This window comes from Pezoporus wallicus, unplaced genomic scaffold (genome assembly GCF_028554395.1).
Source record: "Pezoporus wallicus isolate ANWC-B61680 ecotype Strahan unplaced genomic scaffold, APGP_CSIRO_Pwel_v1 contig_1181, whole genome shotgun sequence".
Classification (NCBI taxonomy): domain Eukaryota; kingdom Metazoa; phylum Chordata; class Aves; order Psittaciformes; family Psittacidae; genus Pezoporus; species Pezoporus wallicus.
The window spans coordinates 1578722-1603556 of NW_026641428.1; the positions used below are offsets into that span (position 1 = coordinate 1578722).

The following is a 24835-nucleotide window of genomic DNA, read 5'->3' on the forward strand; positions in this document are numbered from 1 at the left end:
TCTTCTTACTTCCTTTTCATTTCTAATGCATGCAATTTTGACTGTGACCTGAGGTACTTCCAGAGTTGGGATCAGTGTAGTGTCATAATGGCTTTTGATTTGATCTTAGTTCCTTTCCTTGTAATTCCTAATATTTGATTGCCTTTTTGAGTTACCTTCCTAGCCTGGGCTGATTTTAGATACTTTCACAAAAACTGAGAGATTTCTTTCTTGATTGGTAACAGATAATTTAGTCTGTATTATTAGTCTGTATTAGTCTATCATTAGTCTGTAAAAAATTTTGTTCCCTGTTTTAACACTCGGCCGCTCAGTATCATAGGATATGTCTGTAAATCTCATATCATATTCTGAATAATTTTGTGATATCTGCAAACATTCTTCCCTCACTGCTTGCATATTTTTTATCCAAGTAATTAAAAATGTGTTAAATAATAAAGAACCAGGGAGAGTCTACCTGTAACATCTCAGTATTTAGAAATCCAGCCATTTATTTCCACCCTTTCCTCCCCTACTTTAAAGTATAAATCCATGTAGCAATTTTTCTTGTTTTTTTTTTCCTGACAGCTTCTGAAAAAGCTTGTTGAATTCCAGTGTTTAGCATTGAATCTATTGCTCCAATGCATATACATGCAAACAGTACAGCAGGCAGAAACCTCTGTGACATAAAACCAGAGTCATGCATGTTTTAAACAGCAGCTAGAGGTGCCAATTTTCAGTCTGCATAGTGATAATCAGCAGAGTGCACTTTAGGAACATGTGTATTTCTTTTACTTACTAAGTATACTTAGGAAATTGCTTACAATTGAAATTAGTAAAGTATATAAAAAAAATATTATTTTAAAATGCATGCAGAATTGAGTTATAAAGCAGTTTCTAAATCAATTTTGAAAGCTTATTGCATCAGAAGTGAAACAAATACTATAATTATTTTTTCATCAATTACATTGAACTTAAAAATACCATTCATAAGGTTTTCTGGCATTAGACACCATTAAAGGCTTTTTGCTGGCACTCTGTTTTAGTCATATTCATGGTGGTGCAGATGGTCTTTTCTGCTTCACCAAGTTAATATGACCATGTTGTACTGCATTACTGATTTAGCTGTCTAACTGCAGTTCAGCTGGAAAGAATACTCAGCGAGAATTTTGCTTCTTGCTAAGACTCTTGGGCACAAAATAGAAAGCTTAAATGAGCTGCTCTTCTTTAACTGTAATAAATGGTCTCAAAGTTAAAATCCCTATTTCTATTTTTTAATTTGAATATGCTTTAGAGGAGGAGTACTGTTACTCTTCTTCAGTGCATAGATAATGAGCTACATGACGTTGGAAATCCAGTTCTCTCCTGCAGTACTGCAGCTAAAGTTACCAGGAGGCCCATTCAGAATTTGTCTGGTCTATGTTACACTTCCTTACTCAGTACAGTAATATTACAATTTGTCAAGAAGAAAATCCATGGCTTTAGGCCCACTGTCCCAGTACATACTAGAAAAGTAAGTGGAAGCTTTCCTGGCATACTGAGTATGGGGGAAAATCTTTTGTTTGAAAGTGGACAACTCCTGCTTTGTGTAGCTATGATATCAGAGCAGATTTATCTTGGCTTACGATACTAAAATGTTTTTGAGATGCAACTAGCTATTTGCCATAAATATACAGATAATATTACATTAAAATCCTTATATTGTACTGAAGTTGGAGTCTAGATTGCCAAGTTCTTCTTAGTGCTGAGTCAGAAATTTGTATAATCGCGGCTTGCTAAGAGCAACTGAAGAAAGTAGTTGAATCTGAGTCACAATTCCAGGCTTATGTTCCACCTCCTCCTTTCAAACCTTGCTTCTCTGAATAAGCAATATGCAAATGAGATAATCTGTTAGCTGCATTTATTCCTTGTGCTAGCTCAGCTAACCCTTAGAGTTTCTAAATAGTAGAACTCAGTCCAAAAATATACTGCAGATAAGAAAGGACACTTCTAAACTGTTTGCAGACATAGTTATCTCCAAAGTCCCAAGTTCAAATTGACTTTTCTTGCCTCCTGAAAGAGTTTATTTTTTATTTCTATTTCATTTCTGGGGAGATCAAAGGAGAAGATATTTTTAGTAAATAAAATGTTTTGTTTAATGGTTTTGTGAAAAAGTGTAGGAAAACCCCCATCTTTATAAGAAAAAAATAATAGCCTTGCTTTTCTGTAAGTATTGAAATGGGAAATGTTAACATTGATGGAAAATTGCAATTCTTAAACACTATATACCATCATATAGAATTCTGCAGGAGTGAAAAAAATGACAGTTGAACCCAGGACAGTTCAAAGACCTTATCAACAGTTATGATCACATTTGCAAATTTCCTGCCACATCAACACAAATTTCATTTTGAAAGTGGCGTATTCCAGTAAAAACATATAAGAAGATTTTTTTAGTAGCCTAATACATTTGCACGGCAAGTTAATCCACTATCTGTTCTGTGCAAGCATTCTGTAACAAGGAAGGGAAATGATATTTGGTCTGAATATTGCCTTGCTACAGTGAAGGTACTGCTCAAACTTCTAGTGATGAAAAATGGATACTTACATACTAGACACGATGGCAAAGTCGGAGAAATGCCTACAACCAAGACAGCTGTACTTTCACTACATTTTCTTTAGTATTTTTAGGACTACTGGTAGATGCTATGTGCTATCCCAAATTCTGTTTCGGCCATGTCAATGTATATGGGATTCCTGATTTCCTATCCTGACCACTGCAGAAAGGTAGCCCTAAGAGACAGCAGCTGGGAAGTCATGATGGCTCCTCAAAGAATTGCTCAGCCTTTTTTTGTAGCATCTCTAGTAGCACTGTTACTTTCATGATGATGCAGAGAAGTAAGTACCCAGAAACCAGTGTCTGAAGCTGCTTTCAGATAAGTCGTCTATTAAACTCTCAAGCTTCTCTAGATTTAGAATTTCAAGAATCAAATGCACTCAAATGCACAAAAAGTTTGCAAAAGATAAATTAAGTGAAATGTAGAAACTGTCAGAACTCTTTCCTGTGGTACGACATGCCACCTGTTCTAGGCTGAAAATTAACCCAAACTCTGAGCTGCCCATGTGCCAGTATAACCTATTAACCATGGTAGAATGTTGAAGAAGTCAAGTCTTGGATAGTTTTATCACAGTGGATGACGGGTTTGGTTATAATATGAAACACTACTAATTTTTTAGTATAAAATGTTACGTTTTTAGTCTATAAGATTAAAGAATACAACACATATATTCACAAAGATCAACTTATTCTAGACAGAGACAGATTTCCTTGACAAAGGCATGTAAAGCAGGTTGATTAGGGCAGACTATCCTCCAAAGCATGGGCTAATTCAACAATACTTTTGTTCTGAAACTTCCCCAAACAATGAACAAAATTACATTCACAAAGGAGGCAGGAGTCAGCTCTTTGCTGAAAGGTTTTCTGACAACCGAATGTCTACTGTCAAGGAATTTCAGGATCTAGTTTATCAGAAATATAGACACAGGCAATTACTAAATTGCTGCTCAAAGACTTGGAAATACCATTTACGAGCTCATGCAATAGAGTGAAGGAAACAATTGCTTTTGAGAAACGGAATCCCTAAACGCTGATAGTCTAAAATAGCAGCAAATACTTGCATGTACTGTATGCAAACACTGAGGCAAGTGATACTGCCTTATTTTCTTTCTGGGCTCAGCTGGTCTTAGGACAAAGAATTACAGGAAGGGCCAATTGCTGGGTTGTTTTTTTTTCAGTTCTTTCCCCCCAAATGCAGAGAAGCATATATAAGTAGGTCATTTTCTTGATTTGCAAGATTATGAAAATTATGATGTGGCTATGAAATAATCTTCATTTCTTTTCAGACAGGAAAGGGAAGGTATATCCAATTATTAACTTTATACGTTCAAATTTGTAATTCTCAGATACTGCATACACACTTTTTTCTGAATCTTCTGGTATGGTTTAATTTTGGCACTTCAGTTCTTTTAGTTTTCTCTGAAATTTAAGGTTGCACTTGAGTTTTATCAGTAACAGCAGTCTTCTTTACATTCTAAGTGAGAAAGTGGTTTTATCTCTGTGCCAATGATGGCACATTTTTGTCTTCAGGCTATGCTTCTCCTAAGAGGAGAACAGCTAAGAGAACAATATGGTTCCAGATCCTCCTGTCTACACATAGGCCTCTGAGGCAGCCTGTCAAAACATGAAAGGAAGGGAATGAAGCCTAGGGCTAAAGGTAGGGCTATGCTGTGTGTGGTTGACCAGTGAATTTAGTCTGAACAACATTCTCAAGGTCTCCCTCAAAAGACAGAATGGTTATATCCTTGGATGTTAATATGACCCTGTACATTTACCTGTCTGGTTTTCTTCCCATTTGTTGATAGAGATATTACTACATTGAATCTTGTTTGTTATGTTAAGATTATAGGAGTTACAGTTTTTTTGTGAAAAAGCCATAAGAAAAATAATTTTTGGTCCCTTTAAAAAAAGAGACTTCTTGCATTTTTATTTCTTAGACATAATCAGAAGTGGAAAAGAAGAAAAAGGTAAATAACTGTAATAAAATAGCAAGCATTACAACAAATATTATATGCAAAAAAATTGGGTATCTCAGTATTTTAGTCTTGCTGAGAATATAGTGGGTTTTTTGATAGCTCAAAAAGAAGAATTCATTCCATCTATTAAACCAAGTTCTCAAGAAATTCTCAACCCTTCATCACCGTGGTTGCCAGGCTTCATAGAATAAAAAAAATATTGCCTTTGTCTGAGACACGAAGCCTGGAGAAGTTATCTTTATTTTTTAACACTGAATTTGTATAACAGTACCAAATTCTGCAGCGCGTTTTGTCTCATATTGATTGAATTTTTTTTATGCTCTGCATACAAGAACTTTCAGTGATAATAAGCTGAAAAGCAACACTACATTTGGATTTTATATGTCATATAATTATACTAAATTTAATAGTTTTGCTGTTATATCCATAGTTTTGCAGAAATAAGTATTTAGAGAGTGGGAGCAAGAGCCATATTTTGACTTGCAGTCTTCTAGAGTTATATAAAATGTAATGAGATCTTGAAACAATAGAACCAGAACAAAGCAATAAAAGGACTTTATTAGACAGAATTTTAGAAGATAGATTTACCTGAAGAAGAGCCACTCGAAAGGTTGTTACCATCTGAAACACAATTAAACTAGATTTACAAAAAGCTTTAGCTTAAAAAGACACAGATTCAAAAAATAAACAGACTATTAAGAAAAGTTGGTAGAATATAAAATTTCCACACATTTTAGAAGCAAATTCAGGCAGCTTCAATTCATATACAATGTATGTGATCTGCAGAAGGATTGTTCTAAAAGTACATTGCGTTTTTATTTGGCAAATGTAATAACTATTCCATTAAGAAGTACTTTTATAATTACTAAGTTTGTTGCATAGATCAATATATATTTCCAATTATCGAGTTTTAAAGTTGGCAGAAAACTAAAGAAGGTGTATCCAGACTAACATGCTATTTCTCATGAAATGGAACCTCTTCCAATTTCTTAGTGATAATTTCTTTGCTAGGAAATGCCAATTTTGTTTGGAAGAAACTTATTGAAAAGTTGAAGAATTCATAATCTCCTTAAGAAGAACAGACTATTCACTGACACTTGTTCAGAGCATGACATTAGAGAAGTTCCATGATCTTGATAAGGCTCACTTATTTCATGACCTTATGGGAAGAAGTCAGACTATACATCTCTGCCGATTGCTTTCGGTCTTTGAAATGCTCAAGTTGCCTGGGTGTTATGCTTTTTAATATAATCAAGTAATAATGGTAGGAATCTATGCCTAAGAAATGAGATGCAGTGGTAGTAAATCCCCTTATTTTTATCTATAGATCTATATTGTTTGCTTACCTTAAAATAATGTCTACTCCCTGTTCAGTAATATAAATAACAAAATATACTCCTTATGACCAGTGTCCATCTGAAAGCTGCTTAAATCCATTTAATTATTTTTTTTTCTACTTCCTATTAGAGTCCTCTTTGTCTAAGCTTGAGATAGCTTGTTTGTTTTGATTTCTCTCTCTTCAAGGTTAAAATCTCTAACTCAATTTCAGAAGTGCACAAATATGTTAAGTTCTCTGTGCTAGTCCTTATTATGAATAATAGAGACAGATGACTCTCTCATCTGTCAGAGAATGATGTAAAACTCATTGCCTTTATACTTTCCTGAGGGCATGTATTATAATGTGGGATGACTTTTCAAAATCACTATCCTAGCCTTCAAGCTACGTCACAGAACGCACCTGTTTTAAATGTCCTGAAAAGAACAGATGGATAAGAGACCTCTTAGAAATGAATAAAAATATAGGACTGGAAGAAATCTTCTGTATCTAGTTCAATCTAAGGCTCTTTATCATACTCACTTTTCATACTGGACATGTATTTATTTAAACAGGAAAAGGAAAATTTGCAGGGTCTCTGCATAGCCAGAGTATTGTCAGTTTGTGTTCCTTATCCTGCTCAATGTGCACAAGTCAGCTCCACTGAATGTGACTGAAAGCTTGGTCAATTCCTCATTTGGGTTTGTAATCTCTTTAAGCATAGATTGCCTTTTTTACTGAATGTTTGTACAAGATATAGCACAGTAGCTGTGTGATCCTGGCTGGTAGAGGCTGTAATGCAAACAGCTAATTACAGTGGTTGAACAGAATCCAGGGAGGCTTCCTTTCTAATCTAAGCCCCAACAGTAACCATCATGAGGGAACAGAAATATAGCCACTTGTATTCCTGTCTGTAAAATAGGACTAATAGAATTCATTTATCTTAATGGCTATTCTGTTAATTAGGCTGTTAGGTATTTGTTCTTCTGTTAGAAGTTCTTCTGTCTTTTACTGGTAATTGCTTTTTGGCTATATTTCTTTGCTAAGAGTTCAACGCAGTCTCAGTTTACCTAGCATTCACAGTAATTTACCTTGCAGACAAATATACATATTGACACTGGGGCTGTCAGAACTATTTTGCTGGTTGGCTAGATAGAAACCTTTGTCCTCCTGGACACAATTTTTCTTGACTAGCCCTCACTTATGATAAATTTGCTCCCTGTGGTGCAGCTAAAAATAAGACTTTGAACAAATTCCTCATTACATTTTGGGCAAAGTCAGGGGATTACTATTGCTTATACATGCCATGTTCTATGTGGCAAACTTGTATGCCTCAAACGATATACAATATTTCATGACAACATTGTTTTCCAGATATGTTTAGAAAACAATATATTCTTGCCTCTCACTTATATGGCAAAATGCTCTGCACAGAGGAAAACAAATACTGTTTATTGAGTTAGCTCTTTGAATTAAAGGCCTGATTTTCATTTCAGATGTACTTGTTTTATTTGTAACTTCAGTGGATTCAGTGATCTTTAATCCTGAAATATAACTCCATTTCTAGGATCAGGAGAGAGGCAAACTTGTTAAAGTGTAAGCACCTTAAAAAATGTTACTGATTGGAAGGTATTTAGCTATTTTAAGAATATTATTATCCTGCTCATTTTGTTTGAACCTTAACCAAAAAGTATGTGTTTATTGGATGTATAACATCCTTTCATTTCCTTTAAAGGAAAAGACCTGAGAAATTATTCCAGGGTGTCTTTAATAGTCTCATAGATTTTTGAAGTGAGAAAATGATAAGACAATCCTCAAATATCCCTCTCTGGCAGAATGTAATTATATGATTAATCAAATAACTTTTGGGCTTTCTCGCATGAGATAATGAACACTGAGTTTTGGAACCAGTATTAGCTTATAGGTTAGTACTTCTAGCTAGTCATAATGTTTTGAAGTTAATTCAATAAAACCTTTGATAAAGTTGGCTCATCTGACTTTAACTATTTTAGCCTATATATTAATAGGAGTTTTGCTTCAGACAGGACTAGAGTAAATGCTAGAAAAAGCACTTATAGGTCAGTAAAATACAGCAGTCTTTGAAGGCAAATCAGAATTAAAGCTCTGAGAGATTCTTCTCATCTTCTGTATGTATACATTAGAACCCTACAAATGGTCTACTTTGACTAGAAAATTTGCAGTTATGTTCTTCATATTGAAGTCAGTATCCTCAAATCTATGACTTTCTGTCAGTGTGAAATGGCTGTTTATTTTCTCTGTGTTCATTCTGTGTTATGATTAATGTTGATATTTTACAGTTACTAGCTTTACAAGCACAAAGTATTTGACAGGTCTGAAGAAGAGAATCAGGTATTAATTCATACCACTCTGAAGAAGAGAATCAGGTATTAATTCATACCACTCATTCTGTAAATTTATGTAAAAATTCCTCATAAAATTAGTGGAGTAGATGAACATGTCAGATTAGAATGCTTGACATATTTGGGAATAAAACTGGACACTTACATTCCCTTTTCTCAATAGATAATTTAAAAGCCATATTTATATGCAGAAGTTATAGTAGCTTAACATTTTATAAATAAAGAGTTTAATGCAGTCTGTACAACACATTGTACAGGAATTTTATCTTATTTTGGTTGGCAACTGTTACTATATACAAATTTAAATTATAATTCAGTAGTGTTCACATAGTTTTTTGCTAAGCCAGTACAAAATCACATCTCTTCTTAATTTAGTATTTTGCGGTGAGTCTAACAGGAAGGAGTTCTCTTTTTGTCTTGCTAGATATATATTATTTATGTATTATTTCAGTTGGAGTTAAACATTTTATACAACTTTGGCAAACTATTAGATTCATGAAAATTTATGAACAACAATTTTGGGAATAATTTTTTATCATCATAGTGACAATCAAGCAAATGTTAGTATGTTATCAGATGTGGTAGAGAACAGTCCATAAGAACTGCTACAATATGAGTAAAATCCATTTTTAGGGCTTATTTAGGTTAAAGCTTTTGATTTAAACACTTTAATATGCTAAACAAAAATTGTTCCCCTTGAGAAACTGGTATTTCTCTCTTTAAGCATTTCACAGATGAAGTGAGGTGGGGTAAAGTTATTAAGTGTTTTCATCTTTGAGTACAGAAGTTAATTTCTGGAATTATAAAACATTACATAATCTGAGAAAAGGCAGTGTAAAAAGTAAATTTATTAGAAAAGACTTAAAATAAGACTGAATAAGAGTGATTGGATGATGGACACCTGTAGCAGAAATTACTTTCTATAAATCTCACTTTAACTGCACATTGTACAAACACGTCCTCATTGGAGAAGATGATGTTACCCAGCCATGGAGTAAGTGCTTACAGAAGACATTTCCTCATCTCTCTGAATAAAGATGGAAGAGGCATAATATTAAATAGATTTAGTTAGAAGTTTAAATGAAAAGATACTACAAATGTCTGGGGATTTTTTTCCCCAAAAGAGTTATATTTGAACAAATGCTTCCTTTGTTTTACTAGTAAAATGGCATACATTAAAAAATAGAATTGTGGCAAACCACAAAAGCAGTGAAACAGAAAAGAGTGAAAAATCAGTTGGCTGTGACTTAGTATTTCTTTACAGATTTGGTGCATGCTAGGATTTTCCAAAATTTAGCTATTTGATTATAGTCAAACTAGTCAGACTGCCATAGAGAACTGATGATAAATTCTTTCAGGGAAGAATAAATGGTACAAAAGGATCAACTGAATGGATTTTTACACTGCTATTGTGAAGCCAGTATCTTCACTTTTCACATTACTTCCTATTCATCTTTTTGGTGTGTATAAGATAGGAGCTCTTAAGCATCAGACTAGAAAGAACTGTATTTATACTCAAATGTGGTCATTAAACTCCTGGCAGTGTACTGTTGATTTTTTTTTTTAATAACCTATTATTATCATAATCTGCCAAGTGCAATGCAGAATCAAAACCTAGCTGTGTTAGCCATCATAATGGCACATAAAAAGAAGACAGGCTTCCTGTCCTAAAGAGCTTACAAACACTGTTTAAAGATCTGTCAGTATTCAGCTGGTAACTTTTCATTTTCTGCCTATCCAGAACTAAATGTAGTCTCTGAGCATAACTTAGCAAATTTCAGTTGCTTTCTGTAGGTATTTAATTTCTTCAGAGGGCCCTCAGACCTTTTACAGTTTGGAATCCCTCTTGTCTGCTTAGAATGTTACGGACCGATTGAAATGCTTCTTTTGTTACACTGTGTTAGATTTCAGTCGTGAGAAGCACTGTGGTAAGCAATCTTATTCAAAACTGTTTGCTACAACTAGCAGTATAGATGCTTTTATAAAAAGGAAAGTTTTTTCAAAGTTACACTCGATAAATTTGATGTCAGCTCTTAATAAATCAATTAGAGGAAGAATGACACAATGGAAGTGTTATCTTATTTTCTAGGGTCAGGAAAATAACTATAATCTTTCGTATTCACTTTTTGGTCTTCTCTGCTGCAACCTGACTCAGTCATTTTTATTTGCTCTCATGTTGAAAACACACTTTAATATGAGAAAACTCCATTTGAGGAGCTCTGGAAGAAATTTCTCTTCATCTGTGTACTTTGGGGTAGTAGATGGTAATGCAATCTGAAATCTTTTGTCTTTTGTCATTAGCTATTGCTTGGTTGTTTATCAGAGATGTATTGCATTTGCTATATGGCTGGTTCTCTCTATTTTTATCCGCTAAATTGGTGCTGGATTTGAAGAGATTTTGTTTCTTTGCTTCTCCCCAACTTCTCTGATGAACCAATTCCCATCACTGTCCATTTTGTGTGTGAGCCAATGAGAAAAGATCACCTGCTTTAACTGCTGATGTATGTTCCAAATAGAAGTAAGATGACGAAAAACTGACTTCCTCCTAGATGATCTGCTATTTGCCTTGTGGTGAGAACATGATTTAAAAAACATGGTTTTGCTGGTAAACAATATATCTTTTCTGTGACTTTTGTTGCTTATTGGTCTCTTTCTGTCTTTTCTAAATTTCGAGGCTTCTGTTTGTTTGTTTGGGTTGTTTTTGTAATTCAAATCTCCCATTGGACTGTGCGCAATATCTTGCAGTTATTTCTGCATTTTTTGCACAGGTTGTCCTCTTTCTTGAGAATTCTCTCTGCCAAGAAGGATTCTGGGCTTTGTAGCATATTTTGTATCACCATTCTTCCCATCCTGCCCACACAACAGTCTGCTCTGAAACCACAAGCAACTAGGTAGGAGTAAGAGCAGCCATTTGCCTGCTCTAGTTTCTGCCAGTTTCTGGCATCTGGCTGTACCCACTAGCACGAAAATGGTTCGAGTCACCTCTCTTTGCCTCCTTTTGCACCTTGATCCTTCTCTATTATGCACTGAGCTTGGAGCCCCAGCTATTCATTTTTCAAGAACTCTCAGCAAGGAAATCCTCTGTCTATGTCAGGCATAAATACCGTAAACCAAGAGAGGATGTTCTGACTGCTTTTTTTTGCAGATGTCCTCTCTAGTGGCTTTTCACTTTAAAATACAGCAAGTGACAACACTTGAAAATGTACAGTGATGTTTCACATATAGCAGCTCTTTTTCAGGACACAAAGCTCTTCTCCCCCCAATTGGTATTTTACTTTCTACTTTTCATAATAAAATAAACCATATTAAGCATGGAACAGCTCAGCAATTTTTATTTTTTTTTTTAAACTAGGAAGTAAAATGTTCAAAATTCACAAAATCATGGCATCCTGAAATAAAGAGAGTATGAGTGGGGTTTACTTGATACATTGTTTATAATTTTTTTTCTGATGCAATTTTATTATTTTTCTGATAATCCTTAGTGGAATTTTTTCCAATAACTTTACTAGAAAAATAAAAATGTGTTCTTTATATCACAAGAAAAATTAAAAATACTGCTGTATTGGTTATTAAAAAAAAACAATTAAAAAAACCCAAACCAACAACCCCCCCCTGCAAAACAGAATAAGCGAATGAAGCATAAAAGCACGAGATTTTAAATACATATTGTAAAGAATATTTGCAAAGGCTCTTTGAAATCATGTGATATTTGGTGAACAATAATTATCTGCAGACTGCTAGTTTCCAGTAATGGGAATTTTCTTTTCCACAGTCTTGCACTGACTGCCATTGTAGGTTTATACAGACATAAGTGAAAGGACTTTGGCCCATCTGGAGTGATTCAGTCAGAACTCTCTCTCCATGCTTACTGAAAACAATATTTCTTAGTATCTCAATTAGTCATAGAAATAAATTGTAACTTTTTAAAAATGTGAATGATGGGGGGAATTTATGTATTTTTTTTTCAGAAGTTACAGAGCTTTGAGTGAGATCCTGCATTTTGTCCAGAAGATATAGTGCAGAATATCCAGATTATGAAGAACGGCAAAGACTGCTTTCATCAGAAGGAACCTGGTAGTGGTGTTACATGCACAGATACAGGCTTCCTCCTTATAGTCTTCTCAACATAACTAGCAGGAAAAATAATATAGCATGTCATCACTTCAGGTAGCACAGCGCTTACATTGGGAAAATTCTCCCCTTGATTCTTGCAGTGAAGATCATACTGGTCTTTGTCTCCTATCTAGAGAAAGCTAAGTGTTGATATAACAATCAGCAAGTTAGGTTCCAGGTCCCTTTATCGTACTAACATTAAAGATTATTACATTGTGAAAAGGTGTTTTCCAACAGTTGCTGAGCCAGCCAGGGGAGAGTGTTAATGCTCACCATAAGAGCATGCTGTGCTTTACTAAGAGCTTGTACAAACGGGGACATGTCCTGGGAAATCTTGTAGTGGGAGCAATTATGTGAGTGCAGATGCAAAGCAGAAGGATCATGTGCTGTTTCTGCGCAAAGTGAAGGTCAGGAAAAGAGCACACGTTCTGCAGATAGTGTGACAGAAAGCTGCACAGTGTATCTGTGTAAGAAATCAACTTTGTTTTGTGCAGAGTTTTCTGATTTTGACAATACTTAATGTTCCAGAGTAAAACTGAAACAAAAGCCTTTTCTGTATAACCGAAAACACCCACATCCTTCAAGCCAATTTAAATACTTCAATTTGGTAAAATCAGAATGTTTAATTATGTTTTAACTTGGTTTTCCACATTGCTGGGGAGGGACTCCTCATTAGAGACTGTAGTGATAGGACACGGGATAACGGGTTAAAACTTAAACAGGGGAAGTATAGATTGGATACAAGGAGGAAATTCTTTCCTGTTAGGGTGGTGAGGCACTGGAATAGGTTGCCCAGGGAGGTTGTGAATCCCTGGCAGTGTTCAAGACCAGGTTGGACGAGGCCTTGGGTGATATGGTTTAGCGTAAGGTGTCCCTGCCCATGGCAGGGCGGTTGGAACGAGATGATCTTAAGGTCCTTTCCAACACTAATTATTCTATGATTCTGTGATTTATATTTTCTAGTCCTTTTTATCACACACTCCACCAACTATTTTTAATCAGAAAGGAAGATAGAAATATTCAATTCTGAATAAGCTAAGATGAAATATTTGGGCAGTATCATAATGATTTATTTTTTTCAATTTTCTATTCATAATAATTTTTGTCAAGGGCAATGTATTTCTCTGAAATGTTTTAATGATTTTACATTTCCTAGTAGTACTCACAAGATCTGTGCTGTTAGTGCTACCAAAGATTTGATAGATTATCTTGCCAACATTACATCAGGTTTGCTATATATAACTCATCATTGTTTTGAATTTTATCTTAAATGAATCAAGCAATGTGAACTGCGTAATTTCTCTGGCATCATTATTGTCCAGGTTAATTACTGTCCCAGCTAAAAGTAGAGGTAAGCAGAGAACTGACAACTTTTAAAAACTTACGATTTACAAGTTTGGATGGCAATATTGGCTTGCACTTCTCAGGAGATACCACATTCTCTTCATCTGTAACATACTCAAAGTTAATAATAAACATCATTGCTACTCCCTCTTGATTTTTCACTGGAATTATGTGGGTGTTGCAAATGAAAGTAGATCCTGCAAATGGAGAAAAAAAATACATAAATGAAAGAAAACTTCACTATTTTTTTTTCACTCCAGTAATTCCAGTTACATCGATAGTGAAGAATATTTCTTTAAATTTACTAATTGAACATGATGCGCATTATACTTAAACAGGAATATTTTCACAGAAAGAAATACATTTTTTGATAATTTATTAGATTATTAGCTCTTCTAAAAGATTTCTCCTTTAAAATGTCAATTTTACCTTTTGTTTTTTATTCACTGGGAGTATCTAGATAGATAGACACACTTGTGATCTGAGACATTTAGCACCAAAAGTAGCAATGCAAACACTGTTCCAAACACAACACTAGTGAAGAAAGCAGAACCCCATTCTTCTAAATGTCACACATTCTTCGAGCTTTTTATTCTATTACAACAGGATGAATCATGCATCAAATATTTATGGGTGTAAATATATCACTATCCTTATTTTAACCCTCAACACTCTTTATTCTCTTTCAGGGGCTGTATAATGTTGTTTCAGTTTTTGTTAAAAGTTATATTTCTTATCTGATCCCATGGGCTTTTATATTCTCACAAAAGACTTCTACACTGTGGTAACAATTTTCAATAATCTTCAGAAGTATTTGACTTAACTGCCATACACAATTTGAAGTATGAATTTAAAGGTACCCTAGTTTTCATATATATGGAGCATATCCAAGTTACACTGAAATGAACAGAAAGTCTAACTTCTCAACACTTCTGTACTCAGGGTGTTCTCGTTCAAATGCCTAATTAGAGATTTAAAAAATTCTTTGTGTTAATTCTTCCAGTATAACTCTTAAGAAGTTTAATTTGACAGAATCATTAGTTTGATTTAATTCTTTCTATTAACCTAACAGAACATAGTGGTTCCAAAAATAATGTGAATGCTGTAAGCAATACAAATAATGTGCTAAAAGCTTCACGCAAGCACAACTGTGAGATAATGCATTTCCATGATAACTAGGGACTGGTTTAATGTACATCATCTGCAATTTATGCATTCAAATGCAGTAATCACTGAAACTTGACAGGCTGTGCAATCTGACAAAAACAGATACTGATCTGGGTTACACAAGAATAATTTCTTTTTTTTTTTTTCCCTTTTTTTTTTTTTTCCTGTTGAGGAGAGAGATATTAAAGATTTATATCATTATAACCAAGGTCGGATTCTGGCTCCTCATATTTAATACAGTGCTTGCTATAATGTAGTATATATGCCACTTTGAGCTATGTATAAAATTGACATGCTAGCCTTTCAAGTTTTGCAGCTGTACCTTCAATCCATTTAATAAAACAGTTAAGCTGTGGCACTTGCCACAGTTGCCATGGTTACAAGCTCAATGACTTTAGTAAACAGAAAATAAGCAATTTAAGACTGTTCCATTAGAGCTAAAAATAGAAGTGCTGCAGGCCAAGCATTGCAACATAGACTGCTTAAACTGAGGGTCTGAAAAGAATTTAGAAATAATCTTTGTGGTTTTAGCTAACTTATAAAAATACATTTTGAGTTTAAACAGTCAAAATTATATTTATTGATTTGTTTGGAAGGAAACACTATTTTACGATATAGGCTATGTTTTGAAATGCAGATTTATAGGTTGAGGAGATATCCCTCAAACACAAAGGACTGGAAGTGGAGCTAGGCTGAGGCACACCTTGCCTTGAAGAACACTGGACTCAAGCAGATCAAATATTTATTTGTTTTGCAAATGAGGATGACAAGGGCTTTGTTAAAAACTTTCCTGCTTTTTGCAGCTTTTGAAATGCTTCCCACAGTGCTAAGTAATGACACTATCTCCCGTTTATGTAGAACATTCCGCCCTCAAGTATTTACAAACCTCTTTTGTACTGGAGCTACGGATTCATATCTCTGGGGAGATGCAGAAGCTGTTTGTCAGTCTATAGCTTAAGAACAGGGCAAAAAGAGCACAGGGTTAAAAATTTAAGCTGGATATAGAAATATTTTGGGAACAAAAAATGGGAAAGATTCATATCTGGTATAATTCAACAGAGTTCCTTTGAAGACCAATTACACCAGCATGCAAATGAATGAGTCCAGTAGTTCATTAACCTTAAGTTTTTCCAAGACATCTAGACTTTTTAAGAGGCACAGAATATTTCCGTTGTGCGAATTACTGGAATTGGAATTCCACAATTAACCAAAATACAATGCCTGTTGTAGTCACTGTTGGTGTTTGTCTTCAGTGCAGAAACTGTTATCTGCTATCCATTTATCAGTATCTATCTCTATAGAAATGGCAATAAAGAAACACAAAATACAAAATAACAAGGAAGATCTTACGTTGACAGAAAAATAAGATTTGGATGCAAAGAAAGAATACTAGCAAATTCAAAAGATATGCTCAGAGTTGTAGTTGATGGCAGTAAAGAAATATTAGCAAGTAAGTAGTCTATAAATAATCTTATCTGGTATTTACACTCTGGCATTCCACTGCTCTTCATTGCACACAGCATGTTTTCCCTGTTCTGTCTCTACACTGAGTATTTCAAGAGTAAGGAATGCTTCTGATGAGCAATGAAAATTGTAATGAGGTTTCTGGAATCTGCATTTCTCATGTAATGGAACAGGGCAAGCGGATGATATAAGCAGAATAAGTATACCTTTATAATTAAAAGATTCAATATCCAGGAATATATCTGGATTTTCTAAAGACTGCCATTGAGAAATAATATTGAAATATACCTGTTGTGCTCTCTTGTTATCATCATTGGAGATAAAGAGAAAAGCTGGATATTTTCTTCTCAGCTTGAATTCCATGGTTATAAGGGATTGTTTTCTTTTGTCTCTGCTATTTTAAAGCCTACTATTTCATCTAGTTAAATAAGTGGCAAAACATCCATATGTGAAGAAAAGATTCTGGTCCCCTAAACGCTGTGCAGTCATGATGTATGATTCTATAGCTATGCATTCAACAGTGTGATTTTCGCAAGACCAGACAGGCTGGTGTTTAACAAATAACCACCAAAATGCATACATAAGTGTCAATAAATATTTAAGAAATAAAGATTTAAGATATGTTAGTGTTATATAAGGATATATTGCATCATTTGGCAATTCTGGTGAAGGAAAGCCTATTTAAATATCTGGCTGCATAGTATTTAAAGTTGACTTGCTTCATGAAAGCAGTACAAAGTAGGCACATCAAACCCAATCAATCTGGTTCTTTCTGGTTCTACTCACCTTTCCAGTGATTTTCTATAGAAGATTTTAGGAAAGATTTTTATCAGGCTGTATCTTCTAGATACAACTTTAGTAATTTATTTGAATTGCAATAGCTTCCTTTATAAGCAATTGGGAGAGGGCAATACAATTAATACAACAGTAGAGGCATTCCAAATTAAGGATCCTCCATTCCTGTATAAAAAATTCTGACAAGAAGACTTTGAGAAATGACACATCCCAAGCAACTATTTTGATTCAGCTTTCCTGGGAACAAAATTTTCGCAGGCCATTACATATGCCAAGCTCAAAGGATCTCTGAAAATGAGACAGCGTGGCATTTAGGCAATTGTCCTAATTATGCAGAAGCCCCACGTTTCACAAATAGAGATCCTTGAAAATCCACCATGGTTCTACAGGATGGCTCTGCAGCCCTGTTGCCCTGAATGAGTCTGACAGTTGCTATCTGCATTTCACAATTAAAAGATTCAGACTTCCCTACCTTAGTCCAGATTTAAGGACTGCCTTCACTGGGACTGAGACTGGTTCCAACATATTTTGGAGCCAATGTTGGCTCCCTGCACCAAAGCATTTATGAATTCTCAGCTACTTTTTGTTACCAGAGCTGCTGTGGACAACTGACTAAGGCTATATAAAGAAAGACGATGAGTATGTCCTCTGTGTGCATATATAAATTTCTGGACAGGCTGACTTTATGCTAGAGTTTTCTAGGATTATGATACTTTTTCACTGCTGCAACCTACAAATAGAACAGTGTAGGTATCTTTACAATCCATAGGCACTTTTGCTTGTATAAGATTGAGGGTGAGAAGGAATAAACCAAAACAGAACAAAAAAGAAGGGCCAACAACAGCTTGCCTACTACAACAAGATCAAAGACAGTTAAAAATTAGAGACAGAGGTGCTGTACCTGTTTCCAGAGCCAAGCAGTACTGTTCTCTGTCTAAATTCAGATCTGAATGAGACACTTTTGCAATATGACAACTTTACGATAATACAGGGACAAGAGAAGGAAGCTGGGTGTTCTTTGTACTTTTATTAAATAATCAGCATGTTTATTCTGGAAATAATTACCCTCCACTTCCCCTAATATAATTCACATTTTGCCATCAAAATGAATGCTCAAAATCCCTTCTCTCAGAGGCATAGACTTAGAACATATTAATCACAAACACAGAGTTTATACCTTACATTTTAAATTAAAATCTTAAACTACCGATTATATTAAAAATGCAACTAAATGCACTTCATATTAAATTGTGTACTAAGCTTAGTATTCTATCAGTATTTTACTGAAAAGGAGCACAGAGAAGTCTGCATAGTTTACATATTTTTAGTAATGCGAAATATGCATTGTTTTCATAGATTAATTTTTGTTTATTTACTCTGACATTATTACAGTCTGATCAGTTATACTAAGTAGAAACTTAACATTTCTCTGTTAAGAAAGAGCTGACTTCCATAAATACAAAGAACACCATGTAATAAAATGTAACCAATGGAATTTTGTTACTATCTTGTGTTCATATTTACAGCTCTATTTGTCCTTACATCACAGCACGGCTCAAGGGGATTTCCCAATGTTAATAAGAAGTTCTTTGGCAAAAGCAAAGGGAGATAATCTGAGGGAGAATTACTGTAGAAGGTCAGAAGACCTTCTCTGACTTTGCCCATTCTTCATGGAGTCTTTGTGTTTGGGATGAAAAGCGAAGGCATGGCTTTCTACTAACTCCTTAACTCCCCAAATTCAATATTTCTCCCTAATGGACAAAAAAGGCATCTCTCTATACTACTTCCAGACTGGGACAGGTTACTCTGTTTATTCAGGTACAGGGCAATTCTTGTCCAGGAAGAAAGTAAAGGGAATTTAATGAAATTCAACGTATGCTCTGGTCTTGGGAAAAGAAAGACTGTCCTGCTTGTCAGACATTCAGAAAAGCTGAAGCTGTGGGTTTTGCCCACCATGCTTAGTGTTGCAAATACAAGTAGTAACAAGCCCCTTACAAGCATATGAAATGCTGATAACTCAAATCTTGTTTCCTGGTCAAATTACTGTTTATAATCTATTTTGTTACCAAATGCCAGCAGATAAAGGACATAGACATGCTCCTCATATGGACCTATGTATTAGTGTCACAGGGACTGTGTGGTAGATGAATTGAGTAGAAAGCAAGATGGGAAGTGGGATACAAATTCTTGTGAAATAAAGCTCTGTCTGGCATGCTGCTAAGACTTCTGGGTTCTTGATATGCCCTAAAGAAAAGCAGAATACTCTTACTTGAAGCAGCTTCATGTGTGATCTGCTGAAATTGTGACCTTATTCCCCGTTGCTCCAAATCTACTTTCAGCCGAACTTTAAGAAAACAAATGAAAGCAAGTCGAAACTTTTTGTCTACATGTTGTCAAGAGTCTGGTAACAAATGTGTTAAAAAATTGTTTTAGCAAGCAAGTGCTCTCATCAACTGAATGGTGCAGAAGAATGACACCAGAAAACAACTAGTTGTAACTTAACTAATGAGACCAGTAAAAGCAAAGCATCTTGTACCCTTGAAGGGTTATAAACAAAGAAAAGGAAATCAGAAGAAAAGCAGTAACCAGTGAATATTTGCTCTGCCTTGTGGATTTCTGTGACTTCTCACTGAAGAAAGTCGTTTTATGCTTAAAATGCAGAAGCCTATTTACCTCTGGTTTGAGGTCCACTCTAAGCAAACAGGGTACTTGGTTGAGCTTTTGTTGACATTTAGGGACAGTTGCACTGGGGATGTGTATTGAATATTCAAGCAAAAGCCAGTTTGTCAAATATTGAGGGATGATGTGTATCATGATGTGGGGATTCAACATGAGTAATCAAGGGCTGAAAATCTATTCATTTATATTTCTATTCAAGAACAAGCCAGGAACAATGCAGTATGTCACAAGGAATCTTATTTACAGTGGACTTACTAGAAAGGTTCGCTTTCTTTCTCAAATCATACTAAGAACTCTATTCCTGTAGTGTTAGGTTGAGAATAGTCATGCAAAAATCCTGAAGAATTTCATATGATGTTGAAGGGCTCCAAATGCCTTTGCAAGACCATTTCTGTATCAATTAAAACTATTTACTAACAGATTTTCACAACTTAGCTTGCCTGTTTATATAATAAAAATGAGTGGAAGAGTGACTTAATCTACCCTGAGAAAATTTCCCAGCCCTTAGTGATGTAGAATCAGATCACTGGTGACAGATACCACCTAGCTACTTGCTCAATTCAGTAACAACCCTACGAAAGAAATATCAGACAAATATTTTTGTCTGGTTTTATCTGCAGCTGTTTGTATCTTTGCACTCAATGTCATTCAGCTCTGCGGAGATATCTGACCTGTAAAGACCCTATTCTCTCGTGAGACCTCATTTGGAGTATTGTGTACAATTCTGGTGTCCTCAACATAAAAAAGACATGGAGCTGTTGGAACAAGTCCAGAGGAGCGCCACGAGGATGATGAGGGGGCTGGAGAACTTCCCATATGAGGACAGGCTGAGAAAGTTGGGGCTGTTCAGCCTGGAGAAGAGAAGGCTGTGTGGAGAACTCATAGCCTTCCAATATCAACAGGGTACTTCCCTAATGAAGAGTCCCTCCCAATTTGAAGACAAATTTCTCAGTTTGTCTTCATATGGTAGATACTCCAGCCCCCTGATCATCCCCGTGGCCCTCCTGTGGACTTGCTCCAGCAGCTCCATGTGGAGACCTCATAGCAGCCTTCCAGTATCTGAAGGAGGCCTATATGGATGCCGGAGAGGGACCCTTCATTAGGGACTGAAGTGACAGGACAAGGGGTAATGGGTTAAAACTTAAACAGGGGAAGTTTAGATTGGATATAAGGGAGAAGTTCTTTACTGTGAGGGTGGTGAGGCACTGGAATGGGTTGCCCAAGGAAGTTGTGAATGCTCCATCCCTGGCGATGTGCAAGTCCAGGTTGGATAGAGCCTTGGGTGACATGGTTTAGTGTGAGGTGTCCCTGCCCATGGCAGGAGAGTTGGAACTGGATGATCTTAAGGTCCTTTCCAACCTTAACTATTCTATGATTCTATGATTCTATTCAAATTTTGTCAGAACTTTGGCTCTAAAGGAAAGAATTATCCTTGGATGTTCCTTTCCTCCCCGTTCCCCATTTGCTATGTAGCTGCATACACAACAGGTTGACTTCATACTAGAGTTCTTTTCCTCATCTCTAAACATTGTAATTTAATATCTTACAATACTTACATCAGTCTTATAAGCATATCTTAGTATCAGCAACAATTTTAGTGACAGAATGAATATCTATTTGAAATGAAGGGTGGAGTGAAATGTCAAAGGGAACAGGTCCCATTAATCACTGTAAGCTCCCTAATAAATATCAGCCAAATATATTCTTGTCTCTACCCATCCCCCTTAAAGATAGCTATTCAATTGAAAAGGGATATAATACATTTCAACCTGCCATCTATTTTTGGTTGTTCTCTGCAATGAATCTTTTAAAAGAGACAGTCATACTGATACATGTTCAGTGTGTTTAATGGGAAGCTTGTGAATTCCCCATTCTTGCCACACAAAGTAGCTCATTTTCAGTCAAATGGAATTTGAAAATGGTGACATAAAGACATGGCTCAGAAGACATAGGAAAAAGATAAAAAGAATTGTACAATGTTCTGTGTGGATACTAGACACATTTTAAAAATGTGTGACTTATCTACTAATACCATTTTGAAACTAGGATCAAGAGTCTCTAGAAAAAGTGATTTTTCTACAATGCACAAGTTATTCCTGTGATCTTGTGTGTCAAAATTAATATTTTGAAATGTTTATTTCACTGTATATATATATATATATATATAAATAATTTTCATGATTAGCAGTGAATAGAAAATTCATGTTCAGCTGCATGATATACTTGAGCTGAGGACATATTAAAATAACAGCTTTTTGTTAAGTACTAAAATGCAGATATATTTGACTAGTTTATGTCCGTTAACAAAGGAGAAATCAGAATGTAATGCCATAAACCACAGAACATCTCAATATTTGACAGTAGACAATAAAAAATTACTGATGTCCAATGTCATTGTCCAGTGTCATTGGACAACGATCAGTACCACCTGAGAAAGATCAGTTATGAAATATCAGATGCTTCTCTTAAGTTGAAGAGGTAGGTCAAAACAAATGAAATAACTTAGTCCAAGTAATAATAATGAAGCACTGTGAAAATGAGTTTGTTATAGTATGTTTTCAGTTTTATCAAAAGACCTTTACATATTAGTTTAAGTAATTTTAACTTATTTTTCAGTCTGTGTCAAGACAGAAGATTTTTAATTAGGAAAGGTCATAGCAGTAGAGTTTACATTAATTCAGTGGAATTACATGTAATTAGAATAGTTTTGAAAACAACTGGATTTCGTTGTGAAAATGCTTTGACTTTTTTCATTAAGCTTATCTATAGTGTAGCATCAGCAAATAACGTGTAGCTCAAGGTGAGAAACAATGGTAAGAAACATTCTTGCACATTTTTTTAACAGAAAAATAAAGTACAGAGCTTTGGTGTCTGTTTACAAAAAGTGTGATGATTTTAGTTAAGGTTAATTATACCTTAAAGATAAATCTTTACAAAAAACAACTAGCTGACAAATAATGGTTCTACTTACTTCTATTTCAGCTAGTTGGCTAAGAGTTAGCATGCATTTAACCGTATGCCGTATGTACTAAAATTGAAGGTGCCTTTTTTCTTTATTTTTTCCTCTTTTTTTCTCTCTTTTTTTTTTCCCTTCCAACCTCCCCCCCCCCCCCCCAAGCTATTCTTTTCTAAACCCTCATTAGAAGCTATGCACCTCTGAGCATTAAACCGAGAAGTGTCTTAATATGTTCATGAGAAGAGGCATCTCAGGTTTGTTGCAGATTGTCCATCTTGCAGAAAAAATGCAGATTAAGATGGTTTTGTGGAAGTATCCTAAATTATTTCTCAATATTAAACTACATAAACTATTGTAAGAACTAATTGAATAACTTTACAAAGCAGAATGGGAGGGGAAAAAAAAAAAGGAAAAAAAAAAAAGCCAGAACTCCATTTCAGTAATTTGTTTCATTTGTCCAAGGTATTTGTCCAGTATGTACTATGAAGGAAAAGAATGATCCAGATTCTGTTCTCACTCAAACTGTGTCGTTTTAGGGACAGTAAGTTCTTTTGGTGATGCAGTTTTTAATAGATATCAAAAAGAAGAAGGCATTAAATGACCACACAGTATGAAGGGTGATATAGAAAAACAGATCAACAGCAAGTCCCCTGAGGCAAAAGAGAAATGCTGTCATTGCTGCAAACTTTCACAAGTGCAATGTTCATCCTACTCCACTGGCCAAGTGGAAAGAGTACCATTTTCTAAATATCGATTCCTTTCTCATGGAAATCACACCCTTGAAACTCATAGAAACATGTTCTTCCTGATGGTTTATAAAAGAATTGATCATGAGCAGTTAGAAATGCATAAAACCCAAACTTGTAGAAAAAAAAAAATAAGTAAGCACATACAGTGTGAGATGTAAAGTCATAATGTGTGCATTATAGTACTTAATTGTAATCTAGTAAAGTGTATGTGAAGGGAGAGAACAGACAGAAAATGAGAGATTCTTGTTGCATGCAATAGCTGTTGTGAGGTCTTGTTAACAAAAATGGTGATCCGAAACCCTCATCAATCAGAAAGCCAATCCTGAAAGCTTATGGGACTAGTCAAGCTACTGGGCTCATAAAACAAATGGATGAACAAGGACAAACAAAGTAGTTAAAAGAGACATGGCATTCTGGAGTTCTTGATAACACAAAATTGTGGGATTTTGAATGCGTATTAACAAATGTGGTGGGAGGTCTATGTGCTGGAGTTTTGTCAAACTCACTAGTAAAAGACAAAATTTTTGTAAAAACAAAAGGTTTCTAATGGAAAGTTTCCATGCCCAACATGATGTATTTTTAATTTAAGATATCATTAGAATTGATAAATATGAATAACTTCCTGGACTAGAATCACTAGGAGTGATTTCACTGCCCTAGGAGTGATTTTCATGACTGCCCTATGGGTGATTTTTGTGACCTAATTGCAGTCAGTGTAGAAAAGCAAAGCACATTCCCCAGCAGTAAAATGTTGATTCTTCTAAATGGATAATTTTCTATGGTTGAGAAAAATGGAAGTGGAAATAATTGGGAGGAAAAATCAGACAAATATATGAATGAAATATCTGAATTCTTGAAATGTTGGCTAATAAAAAAAGTAATGATTCAAAGATGCTGGAAATCTTAGCTGCAAGTCCACCTGCACTGAGTGCAAAAGTAAAGGTAACAAATAGGAATTAACAGACCTATAGTGAATGGAGAAAGGAGAATGTAAATACGCATCTGTGGAAACTGAGAGATGTGAAATACAAGAAGTAAACAGAAGAATGCGACAACACCAGGGCAAGAGCAAGGAGAGTAAGTAGGTATGTAACTACATTAAGCAAAAAATAATTCCAATGATAATAAAAGTCCATAAAAATCCCAATAACAAAAGTTCTTTTTGTTAATAAGTATGTGATAATGATTATGCAACAACCAGATAGATCCTTTAAGAAATATTTCTAAAATGTGGTAAGTCTTTGCTAGATCTAAAATATTAGTAAACTTAGAAAAATTGTAACCAAAGGTCTCAGCCTACAACTCAGCAGTCTACAGCTCTGAT

The 24835-nt window shown here is 35.0% G+C and overlaps 1 protein-coding gene across 4 annotated transcripts in view; it reads right to left on the reverse strand.

Moving 5' to 3' along the window:
- The window catches only part of KCNH7 (potassium voltage-gated channel subfamily H member 7), a 240337-nt gene that overhangs the window by 80517 nt on the left and 134985 nt on the right, over window positions 1-24835 (reverse strand). For 3 of the 4 annotated variants that reach the window (XM_057423743.1, XM_057423742.1, XM_057423741.1), the window contains exons 3-4: window positions 13743-13898; window positions 5137-5169 (exon numbers count right to left, since the gene is read on the reverse strand). In XM_057423743.1, the coding sequence (XP_057279726.1) occupies window positions 5137-5169; window positions 13743-13898 (189 nt within the window). The remainder of the gene's footprint in view (window positions 1-5136; window positions 5170-13742; window positions 13899-24835) is intronic. The other variant, XM_057423744.1, reaches the window with a different exon arrangement.